Here is a 20,069-nt window from a genome sequence, read left to right on the forward strand (position 1 = left end):
TTTGGCGCTCATGCATTGATGGGATAGCATGGAGGGGTGTTGTAAGACTTAGAAAGCCGTAAAAGGCTATATCTGTACCTTCCTTATCCAGCGGCATATGCACATCAGACACTCATGATATGCATATGCGCAGATCGTGTGTATGTGTATCACGAGTCGGTGTATATGCCGCAAAAACATCGAGGACAAAAATGAACTAGGCCTACGTCCTTTCCTTTCCATCACCCGAACCATTCACCTAACTCACATCCAGCCCTAATATCCCTAATCCTCAACCCCAATATCCCCCACCCGGAACCACAACTCCAATCCCAACACGAAAAACAATTTATTTTGACGTTTATAAATTTTGACAGGTTCATGGGAAACTTTTGTTGGTGTCATTGCGAACACTTATTTGATATCGGGGGTATATCGAAGAAGCGCCGAAATCTTGAATAGGCCCTACTCGTGTCACGCTTTACAGTCTTTAGTCTAGGGGTTCGCAAGCGAAGGTACTCGTACCCTTTGGGGTTACGAAATAAACATCGGGTGGTAAAAATATCCCTGGGCCACAAAACAGCTTTTCAAACAGATTTCACCGTACAGTTCTATTTTGAAATAGTAAAAGATATTATGCGAAAGCCAAATTGTCTCATAATAATTCGGATTACAACGTACGTACTACGTAGCCGCCCAAATCAAATGAAACGGGTTTCAATTTATTTTCTAATTTACAAAGATAACATCAATTCATTCGACTTCAGTGCAAGCGTAAATGTCGATAATACATGTAATATACAAGTTGCCACGTGCTGGCGAAATAACGCGTATAACACATAAATACGCTACACTATACTGCACGCTATGACAAGATTACAGCGAGTCCGGCTATACAAAGCATGCATGTTAATAATTCACATCTCAACAGCTTATCAAAATAAATGTGGCTTTTCGACCATGACATATATCAAGAAATGAAATCGCCTGTTTTCATGAGTAGAATCGAGTCATCGTTTGATCCAATTTTAGTGGGAACAAATATCTCACTGAGAAGGGACAAACAGAATGACTGACATTTATTTGTTTTGCATTTTTGTGTGAAGTATCGGCTTATCGTTTAATTCAGCTGTAGAAGCATTTAATTTAGCAATATCTAGCCGAAAAATTCAATTTTTGGGAAGTAACAAGAATGCCCTGACCTGACGAAAGGGTTCGAGCAGCAAAAGATGTTGGGAAACCTTGCTATAGTCTGAAAATTGAGCAGAGAACCTGTAGTGATTAAGAAGTTGGACGGTATGCGATTTTTCAATATCGACGTTATATCGCACGATGACAGCGTAAAGAAAACAGCGACAAACGAGCAGATTATTAGGCAATACTTGTTTCTTTTTATAGCTCTGATTGTCACGCCATTTTTCATACCGCGCCATCAATCCGGATCGACACAATGCATTTCGAAGTCCGTCTGGGATTTTGCTGCGACCCTCTTGCGTATCACGTTTCCGTAATTTTCTCCTATACCCCGCCGGTTGTTTTGGGTATGGAGTGTAATTCAAAGACACGCTCATTGACGATTTACGATTCTCTCCTTTCTGATGGGAAAACGTACTGCAGCGTTTTAGCATTTGCGACTGAATGCTATTGCTCAGGATACCATGAACGTCAGACAGTAGGGTCACACGTAATAATTCCATTATCGTTACGCACAGTTTTTTTTCTTAGTCCAGTATTGATGCGACCACACGCCAAGTAGACACGTCTAAAGTTCGAAATCCCCGTTTCTGCCGAATTTCTCCCGTGAAAAGTTACTTCATTTACATAAGTGCTCTGTTATCGTTCAAGGACACTTAGCGACGTATTGCGATTGTGGAGGCTAGACATCACGTGTTCAGGCTTGCGATAATCACCCGAGATATCCAATTCCATTATATCTGTGCAAGGTGACGAGTAGGTAATTAAACGGAAGACAAAAAGTAACACTATGTTTGTGCATTTTCCAGAGCAGTAGCTTGGATAACTTGTGGAAACATGTTATCATTATTATTGATATTATTGGTGAAAATTGATAGTGGTTCAGATCAAATCAAACGTCTGGTACACCAGGTCTATGCAGTTTATTAACGGGTATTCGTGTCATATTTATTGGTCCCTCTGTGCAAAATTCCATGAACTAATGATAATGATAATTAGGGCGAATTTTTTCTGACCCAGAAAAATTAAAATTTTGACCTATAAAATTAAAATTTTGACTTTTTTGACCTAAAAAAAAACTAAACTTTGATTAAATTTTGACCTCACGTATGCAAATTAGGGGTTTCACACATAATGTTGAAATTGTACTACTTATCGTTTCTGGTAGGAACTGGCTGTCTTAACGAACAAGTTTGGTCTGAAAAACGCTTCGGCCTAAAAACTGACAAATGTTTAGCCTACATGAAATACTAGTAATTTAACGAAATCTGGCCATATGAAGAATCCCAGTAGTTACAATACGCATTATGGTAGAAATCAATTAAATTTGTTGTAGTACAACGAAAGATACTGTCTTACATTCTTGGGTAGAAAGTGTATGTCCGTACTAAGAAGCTTGCCAGGAATGGTGAACGAACGTTCAACAGCAGCAGTTGTTGGCTGACAACACTGAAGTTGTGCGTACACTCCTGGTGACACACCTTGTTTCTTCATTCTGACAATGTTGTATACATCAAAATTTTTCATCATGCGCTTCTTGATTTAAGAACCATGCAATGCCCCCGCAGTCTTGCTTCAGTTAGGACATTGCAGTACGGTGACCATAACACCATGACAACCTATTTGTTTCATTTGACCGTTTATGATTCGCAATGAGCGGACAACTGGCCGTTTACAACGGCAGGCCTAGAAAGTAGAGGCTACAAGCTGTAAAATATCAAATGATAAGGTCACCGCCAGTGCAAAATCTACGATACATACAACATGCAGAGGTCATTTTTTTTTGAATTTTTATACAATTTTGAAAAATTTTGACATGTCAAAAAAATCGCCCTAATGATAATATACAAAACAGAAGGTAAATTGAAATATAACCGTGGCAATTAAAAAGCTCAGCTGTATCATATAAATTTCCATCTAAATAAATTTACGTCGACATATCTAATTGTACATATTATTTATAACGATAGGCCAAAATAAAATCATGTACGACTATCACCAAAACACGGATTGTTCATAGGCCTGCTGGTAATCCAATTTGATGCATGTACTGCAATGCCACCAAACTTCCAGCATATGTTTTCCTTGGAACGTAACTTGGAAAGAAGTTACGTAAATATACCTTTTCCATCATTTTCAAAGAACTGAGTTTAGCTTTCAATACAACATCCATTGTAAAAGAATATTTATTGAGCTCGAAGACTTTTCGGGTGCCTCTTTGCAAGAGTTAACGGCACACTAAAGGGATTTAAACAGATCTAAAAGCAAAAACCAAAAAAGCAAAGTATGACGCAACAATCAAAATCACAGACCATCACTAGGGTATTGAAAAAAATCGGATATAGCTCCCAAATATGGCCCAGAAAAACGCCCGGCATTCTTACACCTACCTTGGCTAGGTAACGTGTCTAACCGTTTTGAAAAACTTATTAAATCGGCTGCTCACCGTTGTTATTTCAGCGTTAACACGCATGTGGTGTACACGACGAAACCCTTGTTGCCTAACTCTCGAAAAGATGTACTTCCTGCTTTTAATGCAAGTAATGTTGTCTACCAATACAAGTGCCACTGTGATAGTAGGTATGTAGGACGTACATCTCAAAGATTGTTTGAGCGTATTAAGCAGCACATCCCCCAAATTGATTCGGTCAAAAACTTGCGCAAATGATCGCACGGAGCTCGCACGTCAGCGCAAATTGGCTGCTAAAACAGACTGCTATGACGATTACCAAGCATATGTTTCGTCAATTGGTCAGGACCTGAGTGAAAACTCCGCCGGTGCACAGCACTATAATGACAATATGTTCACTGCCATTGCGCGTGGCAGATCTTTGTTTCATTTAAAAGTGCTGGAGACTACTTTTATTCAGTTGAACAAACTTATTTTATGTAGACAAAAAGATTTCCTCTATAACATACAAATTTCTCAATAGTGCGTGTTGTTTCGTGCGTGTAACTGTTTATTTACAAATTGCGTCGCTACTATAGTACCGTATGTCCGTCTAATTTCAGTGTGTTATTGTTGCCATTGATACAATGCAAATTTCATGGTCTGTGATTTTGATTGTTGGGACATACTTTGCCTTTTTGGTTTTTGCTTTTAGATCTGTTTCAATCCCTTTAGTGCAGTGGTCGGGAACCTTTTTTTGGCCGAAGAGCCATATTGGCCCTATTTTTTTTCATCTCAACTCCCAAAGAGCCATACATGCAAATCAACTGTTACGTCACAATTGAAAATTCGTGACGTAATGGTAGCACTAATTCGAACTCACTACATGGGATTCCTCGTGTGCGCCACATTTCCTCTGTAAAAACTGGTATTTATTGTTCGAATATAAAGCTTGAAACGAGAGGTAAGACGCAGACGGGCCAAGGCTCCACCAAGGATAACGCAATTCCCTGTATAAGTAGTTTAGAATTTATTATAACTGATATTAAGCGAATGTGACTGTCACACTGATTCCAAAAATCCAAGGGCGGAGATAATAAAGTCAGCTGATTTGGGAGAATGCTAATCATGTGATTAAAAACTGCTAATCGGGACGCATCTCAGGCGGAGATAATAAAGTTAGCTGATCCGGAATATTGCTAATCGTGTGATTAAACACTGCTAATTGCGACTCATCAAGTTGGAAAGGTTACCCCCGATGGTTAGTCGAGGTGTCCCGAGTTTTAAATCAAGTGGCGTTATCTGTTGCATCATAATGCGAAAACGCGTTAAAGGCCATCAGTTGTCAATTTGTTGAATGAAACAGCAGCCTGTTGATAGCGAAACTGCCACAGTAATATGTCGAAATATCATCATCGCAAAATGAAGGTCGTGTCCAATGCGTTCGGTACAACTAAGAAATGGATTATAGAATATTAGGTATAGCTCTGCAATGGCGGGTACATAATTAGTGAAGCTATTACCTAGGAGACCATCGGCACGGTCATTATTAGAAATATTCGTGCCTAGGAATGGTACCCAGTTTTTATAGATAACAAGTTATCTATAGTTTGTTCTGGTTTGATAAATCAAGAGATCTACACTAACTTTATGCGCTGCGATCAACCGGTTTCCTTAATCCTGGTTTGATAAATCCTGACGAACGCGATAATCGACTTTTATGGCTAATCCAACTTTTTTTTATCTCCGCCCTATATACATACCGACTTCCCCATTCTCAAAGTATTCGGCGGTAACATAATGTTGCGCTACACGCATAAATTTCATGCTACACAGAACGTGGAGAAAACGGATCGTGGATAGCTATGGCGTTGTTTGTAATTCGAGTTTGTAATTGGGAGTGTCACATCCACAACAGTTCGTTTCGTGCCGTAGATCAGGAAGACAATGTGTATTTGAAAACTGCGTTTTGAAATGGGCGGCGCCATATCTGCTGTGCTCTTCGAGTCAACGTATCGCACAATTCATGATTTCGATTCGGATACACCGCCAGGAGGTTTGAGTCAGTAGTCATTTCGATGCCGTGGGTTCGAATCCCATCGATGCCACCACGCCACGATACAGAGCCTGTACTCCCTGTTGCATCACGAAACGATGTCGCCACACGATAAACGTTTAATACATAAGAGAAATCTTAACATTACAAGTAATGGTTATGTCAGTCAACTAAATAAACGGCACAATCAGAGAACTAATCCTTAGCGTGCCAATTAACAGGTGCCGAAATTCGGCTCCATTCTATTACAAACAAAACTGGCGCATGGAATTTGCGAGTGATATTTTGGCCGCTGGCGTGACAGTAACCTAAAATTGATGATTTTGAAGAGAGGGGGTCCAAGCCCCTAAACCCGAAGACGGCATTGTCTTTACCTCTCGAAGACATGCTTATACTGCCACGAGAATAGTTATTTTAGCCGTGATGAAAATATGCCAACAAGTCGCTGCGATATTGATCAATTCAGTACAAAAATAAATATTTGGCAAAGAGCCATATCTTATACCCAAAAGAGCCATATATGGCTCGCGGGCCATAGGTTCCCGACCACTGCTTTGGTCTGACGTTAACTCTTGAAAAGAGGCACCTGAAAAGTCTTCGAGTTCAATAAATATATACTTTTACAATAGATGTTGTATTGAAAGCTATATGCAAGTTCTGTACCACGAACCAGCTATTTAAGAACAGAGTTTGCAATACTCGGTAAATCTCTAAACATAACGAATATTGTTTTCCAACCACATATCTCAAGAAACTACGCTTCAGGATATATTTCCAGAAAGATTTGTGATTTTACGCTTTCGCGGCAGTAGCGGTATTATGAACTCCCAATTTGGATATTTGATCGTGAAATTAATACCGTGTCCTGGCAATGACATCTTACTATCTGTTAATAAATGTTTCAGTGATGAGTATTGGTGATAACTTGGCTCCAAATCATTGCGGCATCCTACTACCGTTATTTTAAGTTACGATATAGCCCTCATTTTAAGCAAATGTATATAGATAGAGTGTGAACGATACGTCCCATTTGCGATCGATGGGAAAGCTTCGAAAAATAAATATTATACTGGAGTAACCGTGCGATTTCGGAGGGTGTGATGTGGATAATGGCTACCATGCTAAGATATAGATTAGCATCTTGTCACATCGCCACAGCAACAATCTTATGTAAAAGAGCATCACACGGAATTGATGTCAATACGAGATAAGGTCGTACGGGAGTGTAGCGGAGCTATGTTAGTTGCGGGGCATTTGTATGATAATCGCGCGACTTGTGAACATGATGTAGTATGATACGTTTGTAGCGGACTTACACATGGGACAATACAATTGTCGGTTTCTAACGGGTCATTGATACTGTTCGATTGATAGCGTAAACAGACACGCTAAATATAGGATATATATATTACGAGAAATACCTCAAAGAACACGCTACCAGATCAGCCGAGTTACAATCTCCTCGAACGAGAGTGTGAAACATGATATCAAAAAGAAAAAGTCTGCAGATATATAAGCAATGCGAATGCAGCATGATTGGAGCACTGACGCTAATATCACCGGATTGATTGAACTGAACTAAAGAACATGTTGGGTAATATTCATAGATGGAACGCGCCACAATCGCAAACGTATGCCGACATCTTAAAATCCCTCGAAGAATCGGCTATCTTCAGTTTTACAGTTCGCAAAGAGCAACGCGAGCCATTTCGGCACACCTGCATCGAGCTTCGTTTCGACCATAGAGCACGATTCACCATTAACCGACGAATTCCAGACAAAACCTCTCTGCCCGCCGCAGTGTTAGGGGCTCGCGCTGTCACGTATATCGAAAATGTGAAGCCGGTCATATCTGAAAATTGCGGCACCCTGTTCCAGAGCAGAAACAATGACGAGTCCAAAGCAATCATTGGGAAATTGCTTTGCGACACCGAAGATACCTATAACTTATGGGATAAAAATTGCAGAGATCACGTTACTACAATCGTTTTGAAAGCGATGGAAGGGGAAGTCTGGGAATTCATTTCCAAGCAACAATTTCTGAGCTTCGTTGAAGGTGTGCGTGTAGAAGACCGCAAAAGAGTGACGGCCATATTCGTATTCTATTTTAGTGCACTTTTGCACCTGTCAATCAGTGTTTCCGTAGTCTTCCTGTTTGCAATAACTATTTTATTGACTCTTCATAAGACTGCTAGAGACATCGCAATACTACTGGTGTCGTCAGTAGTCTCGCTTAGCATGATCAAATCTTGCGTGGAAATTTGCGTGCCTGTGAAAATTCGTCATCTCATCTTAAAGTATTGATTTATTGAATTCATTCATGTGCAATAATTTAAACAATCATTCGTTTTTATTCATATTCTATCACTGTCTTTTTGAAATAAACCGGAAATTATTTATTGAAACCATCTTTGTTCAATGTGCGGAGGAGAAGAATGCTATATTGAGTCGAAGTATGAGATGGAATGGTCACTCGGGGCATGCTATCGTGGTCTCCGGGATCCTATTATCTGCCGAGAAAGAGAATTTTTCACTTGATTGGTGATAATCGATAGATTCTGGCCTTTACAATGCTTCGATTCTTGTGTGCACAACGTGGTCAAGGAGATAATGTTTTAAATTCATACGTAGATCATTCAGACATCTTTCATGCAGGCATGGTATATCGAGTGAAAGTGGTGATTGTTCCTCACGTGAATGCTCTCCACCGCGGTTATCAAGTATGTCAATATAATGCAGAGTATAATGTAGTGTACAAAGTACATATCTACAGGCTGTCAATGAGGACATTATTTGTACACAGATTCAGAATATATACATAGTATTTAGATTAATTCCATCGCAACTTTAACAGGATTACCTATTATGCCCATACTTATTTGGAGCATTCTTACAACTCATTCACAATGAGATTTGCCATTCAACGGTTTGGGCCATCCAGTCAAGTACATTATCAAGACCGGCCGTACTTTCTGTAGCATTCACGTAAGTTCCTATGAAATGGTCATCCATCATATATAGGCCTACTTTCAATTGAGATAGACAGGAAATGTTTGCGGAATTACGGCGGATAAGATGCGTATCCAACTGCATTGTTTCGGGAATTTGGAAGCGATTGAGTTGTGAAGGAATCGCAAGGTTATTGTTTCAGTACTACCAAATGTTTTTGTTATGACTGACTGTGTCGGATCAACAATAGTGGGAAAGTCACGGACACCATAGTTTCACCTTGAGCCGCCGTCAGAGTGACTCGGACGAGGATTGTATGCAGGACCTGGCGATCTAGCGATTGACGATCTAACACTATGCAATCCTGTCGTTTTCACACGATTGCACGTGGCAAATTAGCGACAATGTTTCTCACAAAGGATTCTTATAAACTCTAACTATACCTCGATTTCTTGTGATAAATACGCCCCTAAAGTGTTCGGTTTCGCGTCTGATCCTGTGTTATTCAATAGTTGTTTATTTATTGTTGGTCTTCATAGCTCCGATTGCCATGCTAATTTATCACACAACCCCCCCTTCAATTTGGATCACTTGAAGTTGTCGATTCTGTGTTCCGTTTATGGGATATTTCCCCACCTCATCGCAGATCATGTTTCCAAAATTTTCTCTTCTCTACCGGTTTGGGTATTGATGCTAATCCACCGACACGCGTCCTTACGACACAGGATTCTCTCCTTTATGACTGGAGAAACGTATTCCGACGTTTCTAAATTAAGTAATAATGTTATTACAATAAACATCATGATGGGAGTCCGCAAAGCGACACTTCACAATTTCAAAACCGAAACTCGGGATGTTTCTTCTTGCGTCAGTATTAAACCGGGCACATTCCGCGGCTAACGTTCAAAATCCCCGTTACCGCCGGATTTCCAGATTGACAAACGATATTTCATTTACGTTAGATATGTCTCTGCTTGTTTTTGTGTATTAAGGACATGCAAAGACGCATTTCAATTACTGTTGTTACATGACTCGTGTAGGGGTTAGTAAAATCTTCTATCACATCAAAGGTTTTGTGTGTCACGTCTTCGCAGATTATAATAGGGTGTTTTTTTTTTCATTTGTATTTCTCGTTCATAATAGGGTACATTGGGACAGGACATAAACCAATCCATATGTACGTTAAATGTATAGGATTAAAATGTATAATTACAGTATTCGAAAAGTTCCAATATAATATAAATTCCCACCTAAATAATGAACGATTGTATCACGGTACATACTAACAGCATATATTAATAATAATGAACAACCAGAACTAAAACATTGTTCTTATGTCGAGATTACGCATCTTTTTTGATATTTTCAACGTCCGCTTACTTTGACGCACTTACAATCACTGGGACTGCAATTATTGTTTCCAGTTCCACCAAAACCGCTGGAATATCCTTTACTGACCTGGAAATATTTTGCGACTTTTGTAAAAATTCCAGTTCCTTGATATTTCTTGCCGTCATGTCATTTTGCGTATTTCCAATCTTCAGTAAGTCTACCCATGACATGCAGTTTGTTTATGGCATGTAAACATATAGTAAACGCTCGCATGCGAAAGCTCGTAGGCAAACAAAATAAAGTATATGAGAATACGTATTCAAAAATTGAATATGCCAACGTCATATGCGTCTTAAGTTTATAATCCCATTGAAAATATGCTCGCTGCAAAAATGAGATTGGAGTGAGGGGCTATTTTTGTGTATGTAAGTTATTTTACGCCCATGCGCGGTAATAACAGTGGTCGGTGTTTGACGTAAAATTACTGCAACCTAGCCATGACATCTTTCCATCTGTTATGTATGTTTTACATATACGTTTTGTTGATATTTCGATTTCTGAATTTGCTAATTCTCCGTCATTTTGTTGTTTGTGGTATTTTGTCGACCCCTACACTGTAAAAAATAAAGGTGGATTTTAGGGTGGAATTAGGGAGGAAATATTGTTTCCACTCATGATCAAGGGAGGGTGACTATAATACACCTCCTGAAAGGTGATATCCTCCTTTCCACCCCTGTTTGACAGTGGATGATGAATCCGCCTATACGCGTGAGGTGCGCATACGGGGTTGTTGTCGCGAAATTTAATGCGTGCGCCCAAGGTGGCTGGTTAAACACACATATGAAGGCCGGAAGGACATTGGTATGTAATATGTGACCCTCATATCGGTACACACACAGAGACAGCGAGATAATAGTTATAAGCCAACCGCGCAACCGTGCACATAATCATTGAATGAAAATCTCTATCTTCATTGCGGGGAGCAGATATTTGTTCAATGTTCAGTTTGAAAGTGTTGGAATCAACAATTATTCAATCGTCCGTTGGTCGTCCGCTGTACTAGTAGTTCGACCGTTACTATATAGGTTACTACGTATGTTAGTTATATGCCGTTACCGTATATAGTTAGAAGTTTGTTGTTGCCATTGTTACGGTGCGAGTTACTAGGTCTGTGATTTTTACTGTGACGTCAGAATGATACAGACGGTGAATGAAATCGTCAGACTGATGCCTGCTTCTGATTGGTTGTTGTATCACTAAAAAGTTCGGGTGGTAAAAAGATGGCGCCGACAACACAGTTGTCTTCGACAAATTTTGTAGTAAGAGAAGCGAGTTTTTGTGAGTCCATGGAGTATACGAGAGGGAGATAGTTGGCTTTGGATTATGGATTGGCGTTGTGATGCTTGTATTAGAAATGCGTTATCGTGTTGGACATACTTGCCCAGCCTGTCAAGTCTTCGGCTGTGAAATTGGATCGTCCAATCACATTGCCACGGCATGCAACAGCTACAGATGCCATTTAGATTCTCATCACATGACGGTGCAGGCCAGATACCAGCTATTCATGAGCATTTGCTAATCAATCTGTCTCTTTAGGTAGCCATGAAATTGTTAGTTAAGCTATCAAATTATTGTACGCTGATTACTGTCGACGACGCTTCTGAGATAAGAAGAGAGGTTTCGGAAATACACAAAGGTGAACTCCATGATCGTGACTTCAAAATCCAGTGTTATGACAGAAGATTAGGCCAGTATCTAGATCTGGAGTATGCGTATGTCGGAGATGATGACGTCTTCAAAGAGGACATTGCAATATGTCAAGTAATTGTAAGTAAGCACACACTGAATTCACATCATTTACTTGCTGCTAGCTGAACATTTTTTAGTAGTCCAATTCTAGTGCGATAGTCGTTACATTTCTATTGTCGAATTTATCCAGCGTATAATCCACTGGTAGCCGTGGCCCGTCGGTATACATGTTTTGTAGGACCGAATTCTGCAGTACGCTTCTTGTTTTGTAATGCCACCCCTGGTCTGCTCATATACTAGGCTTACCATACGTCCTCTTTTGAGAGGATTTGTCCTCTTTTTTGACTTTTTTGAAAATGTCCTCGGAGGACGCCCTTTTGTCCTCTTTTTTGAGATTTTGTCCTCTTTTTTGAAAATTTAGGTCAGATTTAGAGCAAATTGCGAGTGATATGCCGCAAATTAGCACAGAAGTGAAGCTCCGGGGGGTATTTCGGAGTGAAAAACGGTGATTTGAGCTCTGAGCGAAAAGGTGATTTTTTTTTTTTTTTTAGTCATCCACCTGGAAATGTGGAGAGAAAAACGGTATTTTGAGAATTCTACTCCGGTTTTGCAAGTTTTAAATTTCTGAAAAAGTGTCCTCTTTTTAGATTTCCAAAATATGTTAAGCCTACCATATACCTGCTTTTGATTGCGTTTGCGTAATATTGATAGTATATTGACTCTTGCTGGTGCGAGACAACATTGTTGTGTTTAAGAACTACGATTGGTTGTGTGTCGCACGTCCAACAGCTTTCAAAAATGCTTCATGAAGACTAAGTTTCGGTGTCACTGTACTGAATGTCCTATCAAGTTAATTTGAATTATTCCACGCCCGCAAAAGTAAAGTATATGCATATTGCATATTGTATATCCACACAAGTGCATGCCATCTCACAGTTTGAAAAGCAATGCTGCAAAGCCAATTTTGGTTCCGTCAGTATTCCTTGCTCCCATAAGTACACATCTCTTTACCCAGGTAAATATTGCATTGCCGAGAAAATGAGTGATCCATTGGATGTGCTGTCGGAAATCGCCCTCAATTCGACGCCAGGTACTCATGACAGAAACGACAGTTCTGGTGAGTTATACTAAATTTTGAACTGAGCTGTTGGTTTTAACAGAACTTACGATCTCGTCAATTATGCAATCAAGTAATTAATTGTGATCCATTATTTGCCATATGTGCTCATTAGTCATGTTCAATTGTACAGCAATCAACATCCGGACTTGCCATGAGTTTTTGTGCCGTTTTTGATCTATGCCAGGGGGATCAACCTGTAGCCTTAGAAGCCGATATGAATAAATAGGTGAGCTCGGAGTATAAAATAAATGGACATAATCGACAATTTAATGCGGATATTTGGCTTCAAGTTGGTGCATTACGACTGTGCGCTGGAATGCGGCCGCATGCTGTTTTAATATTAGGAAATCAGGCCGTGAATAGCAAAAAGGTTGGTCAACCCTGATCTACACCAATGCCTCCATAGCAAACAACACACTTATGCTCTGTAAGTTAGTTGTATTTTGTATTACAGAATCTGACGATCTGGACTGGATGGTTACATTGGTTAGTCTACCTGCCATTTTCCTCAAAAATAAACTTCTTCCTGTCTGATCAGGTACGAATATTTATCGATATTATCAAGCAGTTGTTTGATTTGAAGTATACATAATTCGGGACTGTCAGAACGATTCGACAGTCCTAGTCGAACTTTGCATTTTATAGCAACTATGTAATTGTAGTTTAAACACATTTTTTCAACGGTATACATCCCATTGCTATTAAATCGTTTTTAGTCTGGCAGCCTTTCATAACTAATCATTTGGCTGGGAATTCGACAGCAGAGCAGTCATATTTTTTATAGCTGCAACCGATGAAATAAGATCAGATAAGGGCATTTGAATATTTACTCCTTCTCAAACGCCCTGCTGTTGACAAGCCCGTGCACCCTTTTCATCGCAGTCGCAGTGAAGCAGTGGTGTACAAATGGCGTTTCGCAAAGCAATTTCTGGGTGTCCACACACTCAATTGGCAACATGAATGATAACCTAATTTTTAGGCCCAGATTCAGATCATCACGCCGTATATTTAGGCGATTACAAGTATATAAGTGGTGATCTGCAAGCTATGTTAGTGTTATATACTTCAAGTGGACATCTTGAGTAGTACAGCTTTTTCAAAAAGTAGAACTAAACGCATAATTTTAGCTGTATTTCGAAGGTGGCCACTTTTCAACTCGATAGATGCATATTCGCAACTTACTCAATATGAGTAATAACATGACAGTTGCAGTAAAACAGAGTTACAAATTTAAAAACTTTTGAGGGTGTCCAGCCCGCAGGACTGGACGGTCAAAAAGAGGTCGGCATGGTGACGATAAAAAGTTGGTGTCAGCGTGAGCTGCTGACTAACACCTGGTTGTCAAGTCCATCTAATGTTCATATACCCGAGCCAGAGGCGTTAAACGCAGTTAACAAGGCTATACTGAAGTAGAAGTAGAAAGACATAATTTTACTCGGTACGAGTTATGTTGTAAACCAGCTACAAGTAGAAGTAGTTTGACAGTCTTTTGATACTACTCAAGTGAGCATGTATTTTTGAATAGTTATAATACACTGCCAATATGTATGTTTGACCTGTTTCACAATACCAAACCTTTCTTCAGATGCCCAGATCAGCCTACCTTACAATTTGTTCTGCTGTGGAAAAGAAGAAGTGGGCCATCTACTTTGATGGGGAGACAGTCCGAGATATCAACAGCTTCCATGAGGAATTTGCAGTGATGCTTTCAGTCTACTGGATATTCGACATACAGTTTTCGACAAACATCAGAAATTCCCTCACTTTCATGTCAGTTCTAGCACACTGTGGAAAGAGATGAGTTCTGCTGTTCGCACCAAACTTGGTAAAATCTGGGACTAATTTGAAAATAAAGTTTTGGAATAAAGGCGATGTTGTGATTTATGTCAACGTGGATTATGAAGATTTAATTTAGATGTTATGCGCATCGAAGTCGTTTGACGAAGATATCCGGATAGGATGAGGTGGTATCTGGATAGGCTGATGAGGTGGTTTACCGATAGCATAGGGGAGGAAAATTTTCCACCTAAAATAGGTGGGGGAGCCCACCACCCTTTACGGGTGGAGAAAATACCACCTCCTTTGGGTGATTTTTGAAACACCTCTGTAAGGTGGCCACAGTTTTTACAGTGTACACTGTAAAAACTGTGGCCACCTTACAGAGGTGTTTCAAAAATCACCCAAAGGAGGTGGTATTTTACCCACCCGAAGAGGGTGGTGGGCTTCCCCACCTATTTTAGGTGGAGAAATTTCCTCCCCTATCCTATCGGTTAACCACCCCATCATCCTATCCAGACACCACCTCATCCTATCCGGGTATCTTCGTCAAACGACATAGATGCGGACAACATCCAAATTAAATCTTCATAATTCACGTTGACATAAATCACAGCATCGCCTTTATTCCAAAACTTTATTTTCAAATTAGTCACAGGTTTTACCAAGTTTGGTGCGAACAGCAGAACTCATCTCTTTCACTGGCAGTGTGCTAGAACTGACATGAAAGTGAGGGAATTTCTGATGTTTGTCGAAAACTGTATGTCGAATATCCCGTGGACTGAAAGCATCACTGCAAATCCCTCATAAAAGCTGTTGATATCTCCCAGTTTCTCCCCATCAAAGTAGATGGCCCACTCCTTCTTTTGCCCAGCAGAAGAAATTGTAAGGTAGGCTGATTTGGGCATCTAAAGAAAGATTTGGTATTGTGAAACAGGTCAAACATACATATTGGTAGCGTATTATAACTACTCAGAAATACTTGCTCACTTGAGTAGTATCAAAAGACAGTCAATCTACTTCTACTTGTAGCTGGTTTAAAATTCTGTCTTCCTACTTTTACTTCAGTATAGCCTTGTAACTACTTTCTCCGCCTCTAGCTCGGGCATATGAACATTAGGTGGACTTGACAACCAGGCGTTAGTCATAATTCACGTTGACAACAACTTTTTGTCGTCACCGCTGACCTCTTCTTGACCGTCCAGTCAAGAAGTCAAAAGTTTTTAAATTTGTTACTCTGTTTTACTGCAACTGTCATGTCATTACTTATATTGGGTAAGTTGCGAATATTCATCTATCGAGTTGAAAAGTGGCCACCTTCGAATTACAGCTGAAATTAAGCGATCAGTTCTACTTTTTGAAAAAGCTGTACTTCTCAAGACTTCACTTGAAGTATACAGCACTAACATGGATTGGAGATCACTACTTATATACTTGTAATCGCCGAAATGTACGGCGTGATGATCTATATTTGGGCTTAAAAATTAGGTTATCATTCATGTTGCCACGGAGTTTGTGGACACCCTGAAATTGCTTTGCGAAACGCCATTTGTACACCACTGCTTCACTGCGACTGCTATGAAAAGGGTACATGGGCTTGTCAACAGCAGGGCGTTTGAGCAGGAGTAAATATTCAAATGCTCTTATCTGATTTTATTTCATCGGTTGCAGCTATAGAGAATATGACTGCTTTGCTGTCGAATTCCCAGCAACGTGATTAGTTATGAAAGTATGCCAGACTAAAAACGATTTAATAGCAATGGGATACATACCGTTGAAAAGAATGTGTTTAAACTACAATTACATAGTTGCTATAAAATGCAAAGTTGGGTAATTTTCACAGTGGGGAAAAACGTTTCGACCAGGACTATCGAATCGTTCATCGTTCTGACAGTCCTGAATTATGTATACTTGAAATCAAATAACTGCTTGATAATATCGATAAATATTCGTACCTGATCAACCAGGAAGAAGTTGGAATATTTTTCGCGGAAAATGGTAGGTAGACTAATCATCCAATCTAGATCGTCAGATTCTGTAATACAAAATACAACTAACTTACAGAGCATAAGTGTGTTGCTTGCTAAGGAGGTATTGGTATAGATCAGGGGTGACCAACCTTTTTGCTATTCACGGCCTCATTTTCTAATATTAAAACAGCATACGGCCGCATTCCAGCGCACAGTCGTACTGCACCAACTTGACGCCAAATACCCGCATTAAATTGTCTATTATGTCCATTCATTTTATACTCCGAGCTCACCTATTTATTCATATCGGCTTCTAAGGCTACAGGTTGGCCACCCCTAGCATAGATCAAAAATGGCACAAAAACTGATGGCAATTCCTGATGTTGATTGCTGTACAATTGAACATGACTAATGAGCACTTATGTAAAATCATGGATCACAATTAATTACTTGGTTGCATAATTGACGAGATCGTTAGTTCTGTTAAAACCAACAGCTCAGTTCAAAATTTACTACAACTCACCAGAACTATCGTTTCCGTCATTAGTACCTGAGGGGGATGTCCGACAGCACATCCAATGGATCACTCATTTTCTTCGCAATGCCATATTTACCTGGGTAAAGAGATGTGTACTTATGGGAGCAAGGAATACTGACGGAACCAAAATTGGCTTTGCAGCATTTCTTTTCAAACTGCATTTGTGCGGATGAAAATTGTGCATTTACTCTACTTTTTCAGGCGTGGAATAATTCGAATTAACTTGATAGGACATTCAGAATAGTGGCACCCAAACTTAGTCGTCATGAAGCATTTTTGAAAGCTGTTGGACTTGCGACACACGACCAATCGTAGTTCTTAAACACAACAGTGTTGTCTCGCACCAGCAAGAGTGAATGTTTGAGTACTATCAATGTTCCGTAATCAAAAGAAGGTTGGGGCAGACCAGGGGTACCATTACAAAACAAAAACCGTACTGCAGAATTCAGTATTACAAAGCATGTATACCCACGGGCCACGGTTGCCAGTGAAATCTACGCTTGATGAGTTCGACATTAGAAATGTAACGACTATCGCAATAGACTTGGACAACTAGAAAATTTTCAGCATTTCCGAATAAGAATTAAAGCTATACAAGTTTTCCAAATAGGATTCGAATTACAGCTACACAGCTTTATTCAAATTAGATTAGAACTAGAATTATAGCTACACAGCTTTTTCCAAATTAGATTAGAACTAGAATTAGAACCACAGTTTTTTATTCAAATTAGATTAGAATTAGAATTAGAGCAACACAAGTTTTTCCAAATTAGATTAGAATTAGAGCTACACAAGTTTTTCAAAATTAGATTAGAATTAGGATTAGAGCTACACAGCTTTTTCCAAAGGAAAGGAAAGGAAAGGACGTAGTTTATTTTTGTCCTTGATTAGATTAGAACTGGAATTAGTGCTACACAGGTTTTTCCAAATTAGATTAGAATTAGAGCTACACAGCTTTTTCCAAATTAGATTAGAATTACAATTAGAGCTACACAGCTTTTTCCAAATTAGATTAGAACTGGAATTAGAGCTAGAGCTTTTTCCAAATTAGATTAGAACTAGAATTTGAGCATGGAAACATTTCACAAATTAAAATAAAATTAGATTACTGGCATTTCACTCTAATTTAGTGAGATAATCCTAGTTGTCCAGGTCTGTATCACACAGTGGAAGATAATTTTTGTGACGTTGATCAAACAAAACAATTATTTTTGACTCACCGTGCACTACTATCCAATTGGACAGAAACAGATGAATCGGGCCGCAAATCAGTAAGGAGACATTGATCTGCAACAGATATATGTGGCTGCGTTACCGTTTGAACCAATATCAGATCGTTTCTTGGCGATGAAACATTGAGCTACATGATAAATTATATAGCTCATTTGAAGAATAACGGCATTGGAAAAACTTGGTAATTTTCAAGTAAATGATGTGAATGCAGTGTGTGCTTACTTACAATTACTTCACATATTGCAATGTCCACTTTGAAGACGTCAATATCTCCGACATCCGCATTCTCCAGATCAACATACTGGCCAAATCTTCTGTCATAACACTGGATTTTGAAGTCACGCTCATGGAGTTCACCTTTGTATATTTCCGAAACCCTCACTTCTTATCTCAGAAGCATCGTCGACAGTAATCAGCCGACAATAATTTGATAGCTTAACTGACAATTTCATGGCTACCTAAACAGACAGATTGATTAGCAAATGTTCATGAATGGCTGGCGTCTGGCCTGCACCGTCATGTGATGGCAATTTAAATGCATTCTGTAGCTGTTGCATGTCGTGGCAATGTGATTGTACGATCCAATTTTACAGCTGAAGACTTGATAGGCTGGGCAGTGGGCAAGTATGTCCAACACGATAAAGCATTTATAATGCATGCATGACAAAGCCAATCCATAATCCAAAGCCAACTATTTCCCTCTCGCATACTCGATGGACTCACAAAATCTCGCTTGTCTTACTACAAAAATCTGTCGAAGACAACTGTGTTCAGTGTGTTGTCGGCGCCATATTTTTTACCACCCGAACTTTTTAGTAATTAAACAACCAATCAGAAGCAGGCATCAGTCTGACGATTTCTTTCACCGTCTGTGTTATTCTGACGTAACAGTCAAAATCACAGACCATGTAACTCGCACCGTAACAATGGCAACAACAAACTTCGAACTATACGGTAACGGTAGGTCATAGTTATCTATAGTAACGGTAGTCTTACCATACGTCCTCTTTTAAGAGGATTTGTCCTCTTTTTTGACTTTTTTGAAAGTGTCCTCGGAGGACGCCCTTTTGTCCTCTTTTTTGAGATTTTGTCCTCTTTTTTGAAAATTTAGGTGAGATTTAGAGGAAAATGCGAGTGATATGCCGCAAATTAGCTTCGGAGGGAAAAGCTGTGATTTTAGCTCTGAGCGAAAAGAAGACCTTTTTTTTTTTTTTTTTTTCAGTCATCCACCTGGCAATGTGGAGAGAAAAACGTTATTTTGAGCTCTGAGCGGTAGTGAAGACCTTTTTTTTTTAGTCAACCGATCACGAAGTGGGAGAAATTTACCGGTTTTTGAGAATTCTTCTCCAGTTTTGCATGTCTGAAATTTCTGAAAAAGTGTCCTCTTACATTTCCAAAATATGGTAAGCCTAAGTAACGGACGAACTACTAGTACTGCGTACAATCAACGGAAGATTGAATAATTGTTGGTTCTAACACTTTCAAATTGAACAAATATCTGCTTCCCGCACAATAAAGAGAGAGAGAGAGATTTCATTCGATGATTATGTGCTTGATTTGCACGGTTGGCTTATAAGTATTATCTCGGTGTATGAGGGTAACAAATCACATATGACTGTAACACAATCCCATATCACTGTCCTTCCGGCCTTCATATGTGTGTTTAACCAGCCACCTTGCGCAGATACATTCAATTTCGCGACAACAATCCCGTATAAGCACCTCATGCGCATAGGTCGATTCATCATCCACGCTCAAATAGGGGTGGAAAGAAGGATATCACC

General features: G+C 39.5%; 1 protein-coding gene and 2 long non-coding RNA genes across 4 annotated transcripts; 1 reads left to right on the plus strand and 2 right to left on the minus strand.

Moving 5' to 3' along the window:
• Positions 1–317: 317 nt before the first annotated feature.
• On the minus strand, positions 318–10,506 carry LOC145437402 (uncharacterized). The gene is made up of 3 exons (XR_013914654.1): positions 9,204–10,506; positions 2,533–2,668; positions 318–1,913 (listed from the first exon to the last, which is right to left on the minus strand). It is a non-coding gene; the product is annotated as an uncharacterized LOC145437402 (long non-coding RNA).
• A 479-nt stretch (positions 10,507–10,985) lies between these two features.
• Positions 10,986–14,638, plus strand: LOC145437401 (uncharacterized). The gene is made up of 4 exons (XR_013914653.1): positions 10,986–11,726; positions 12,664–12,765; positions 13,223–13,306; positions 14,354–14,638. It is a non-coding gene; the product is annotated as an uncharacterized LOC145437401 (long non-coding RNA).
• Positions 14,639–14,902: 264 nt separating this feature from the next.
• LOC145437400 (uncharacterized) lies at positions 14,903–18,840 on the minus strand. Of its 2 annotated transcripts, XM_080314615.1 has the most exons (4): positions 18,273–18,840; positions 17,038–17,128; positions 16,500–16,579; positions 14,903–15,452 (listed from the first exon to the last, which is right to left on the minus strand). In XM_080314615.1, the coding sequence occupies exons 2-4, from the start codon at positions 17,087–17,089 to the stop codon at positions 15,243–15,245; spliced, it is 342 nt and encodes a 113-aa protein (XP_080170741.1). In that variant the 5' UTR covers positions 17,090–17,128; positions 18,273–18,840; the 3' UTR covers positions 14,903–15,242. The 2 variants fall into 2 exon arrangements, with proteins under 2 accessions (XP_080170741.1, XP_080170739.1); XM_080314613.1 differs by lacking the exon at positions 18,273–18,840 and having other exon boundaries at positions 17,038–17,830.
• Positions 18,841–20,069: the final 1,229 nt, after the last annotated feature.

This window comes from Botryllus schlosseri, chromosome 4, assembly GCF_051294905.1.
Source record: "Botryllus schlosseri isolate E-star chromosome 4, Bs_hap1, whole genome shotgun sequence".
Lineage (NCBI taxonomy): Eukaryota > Metazoa > Chordata > Ascidiacea > Stolidobranchia > Styelidae > Botryllus > Botryllus schlosseri.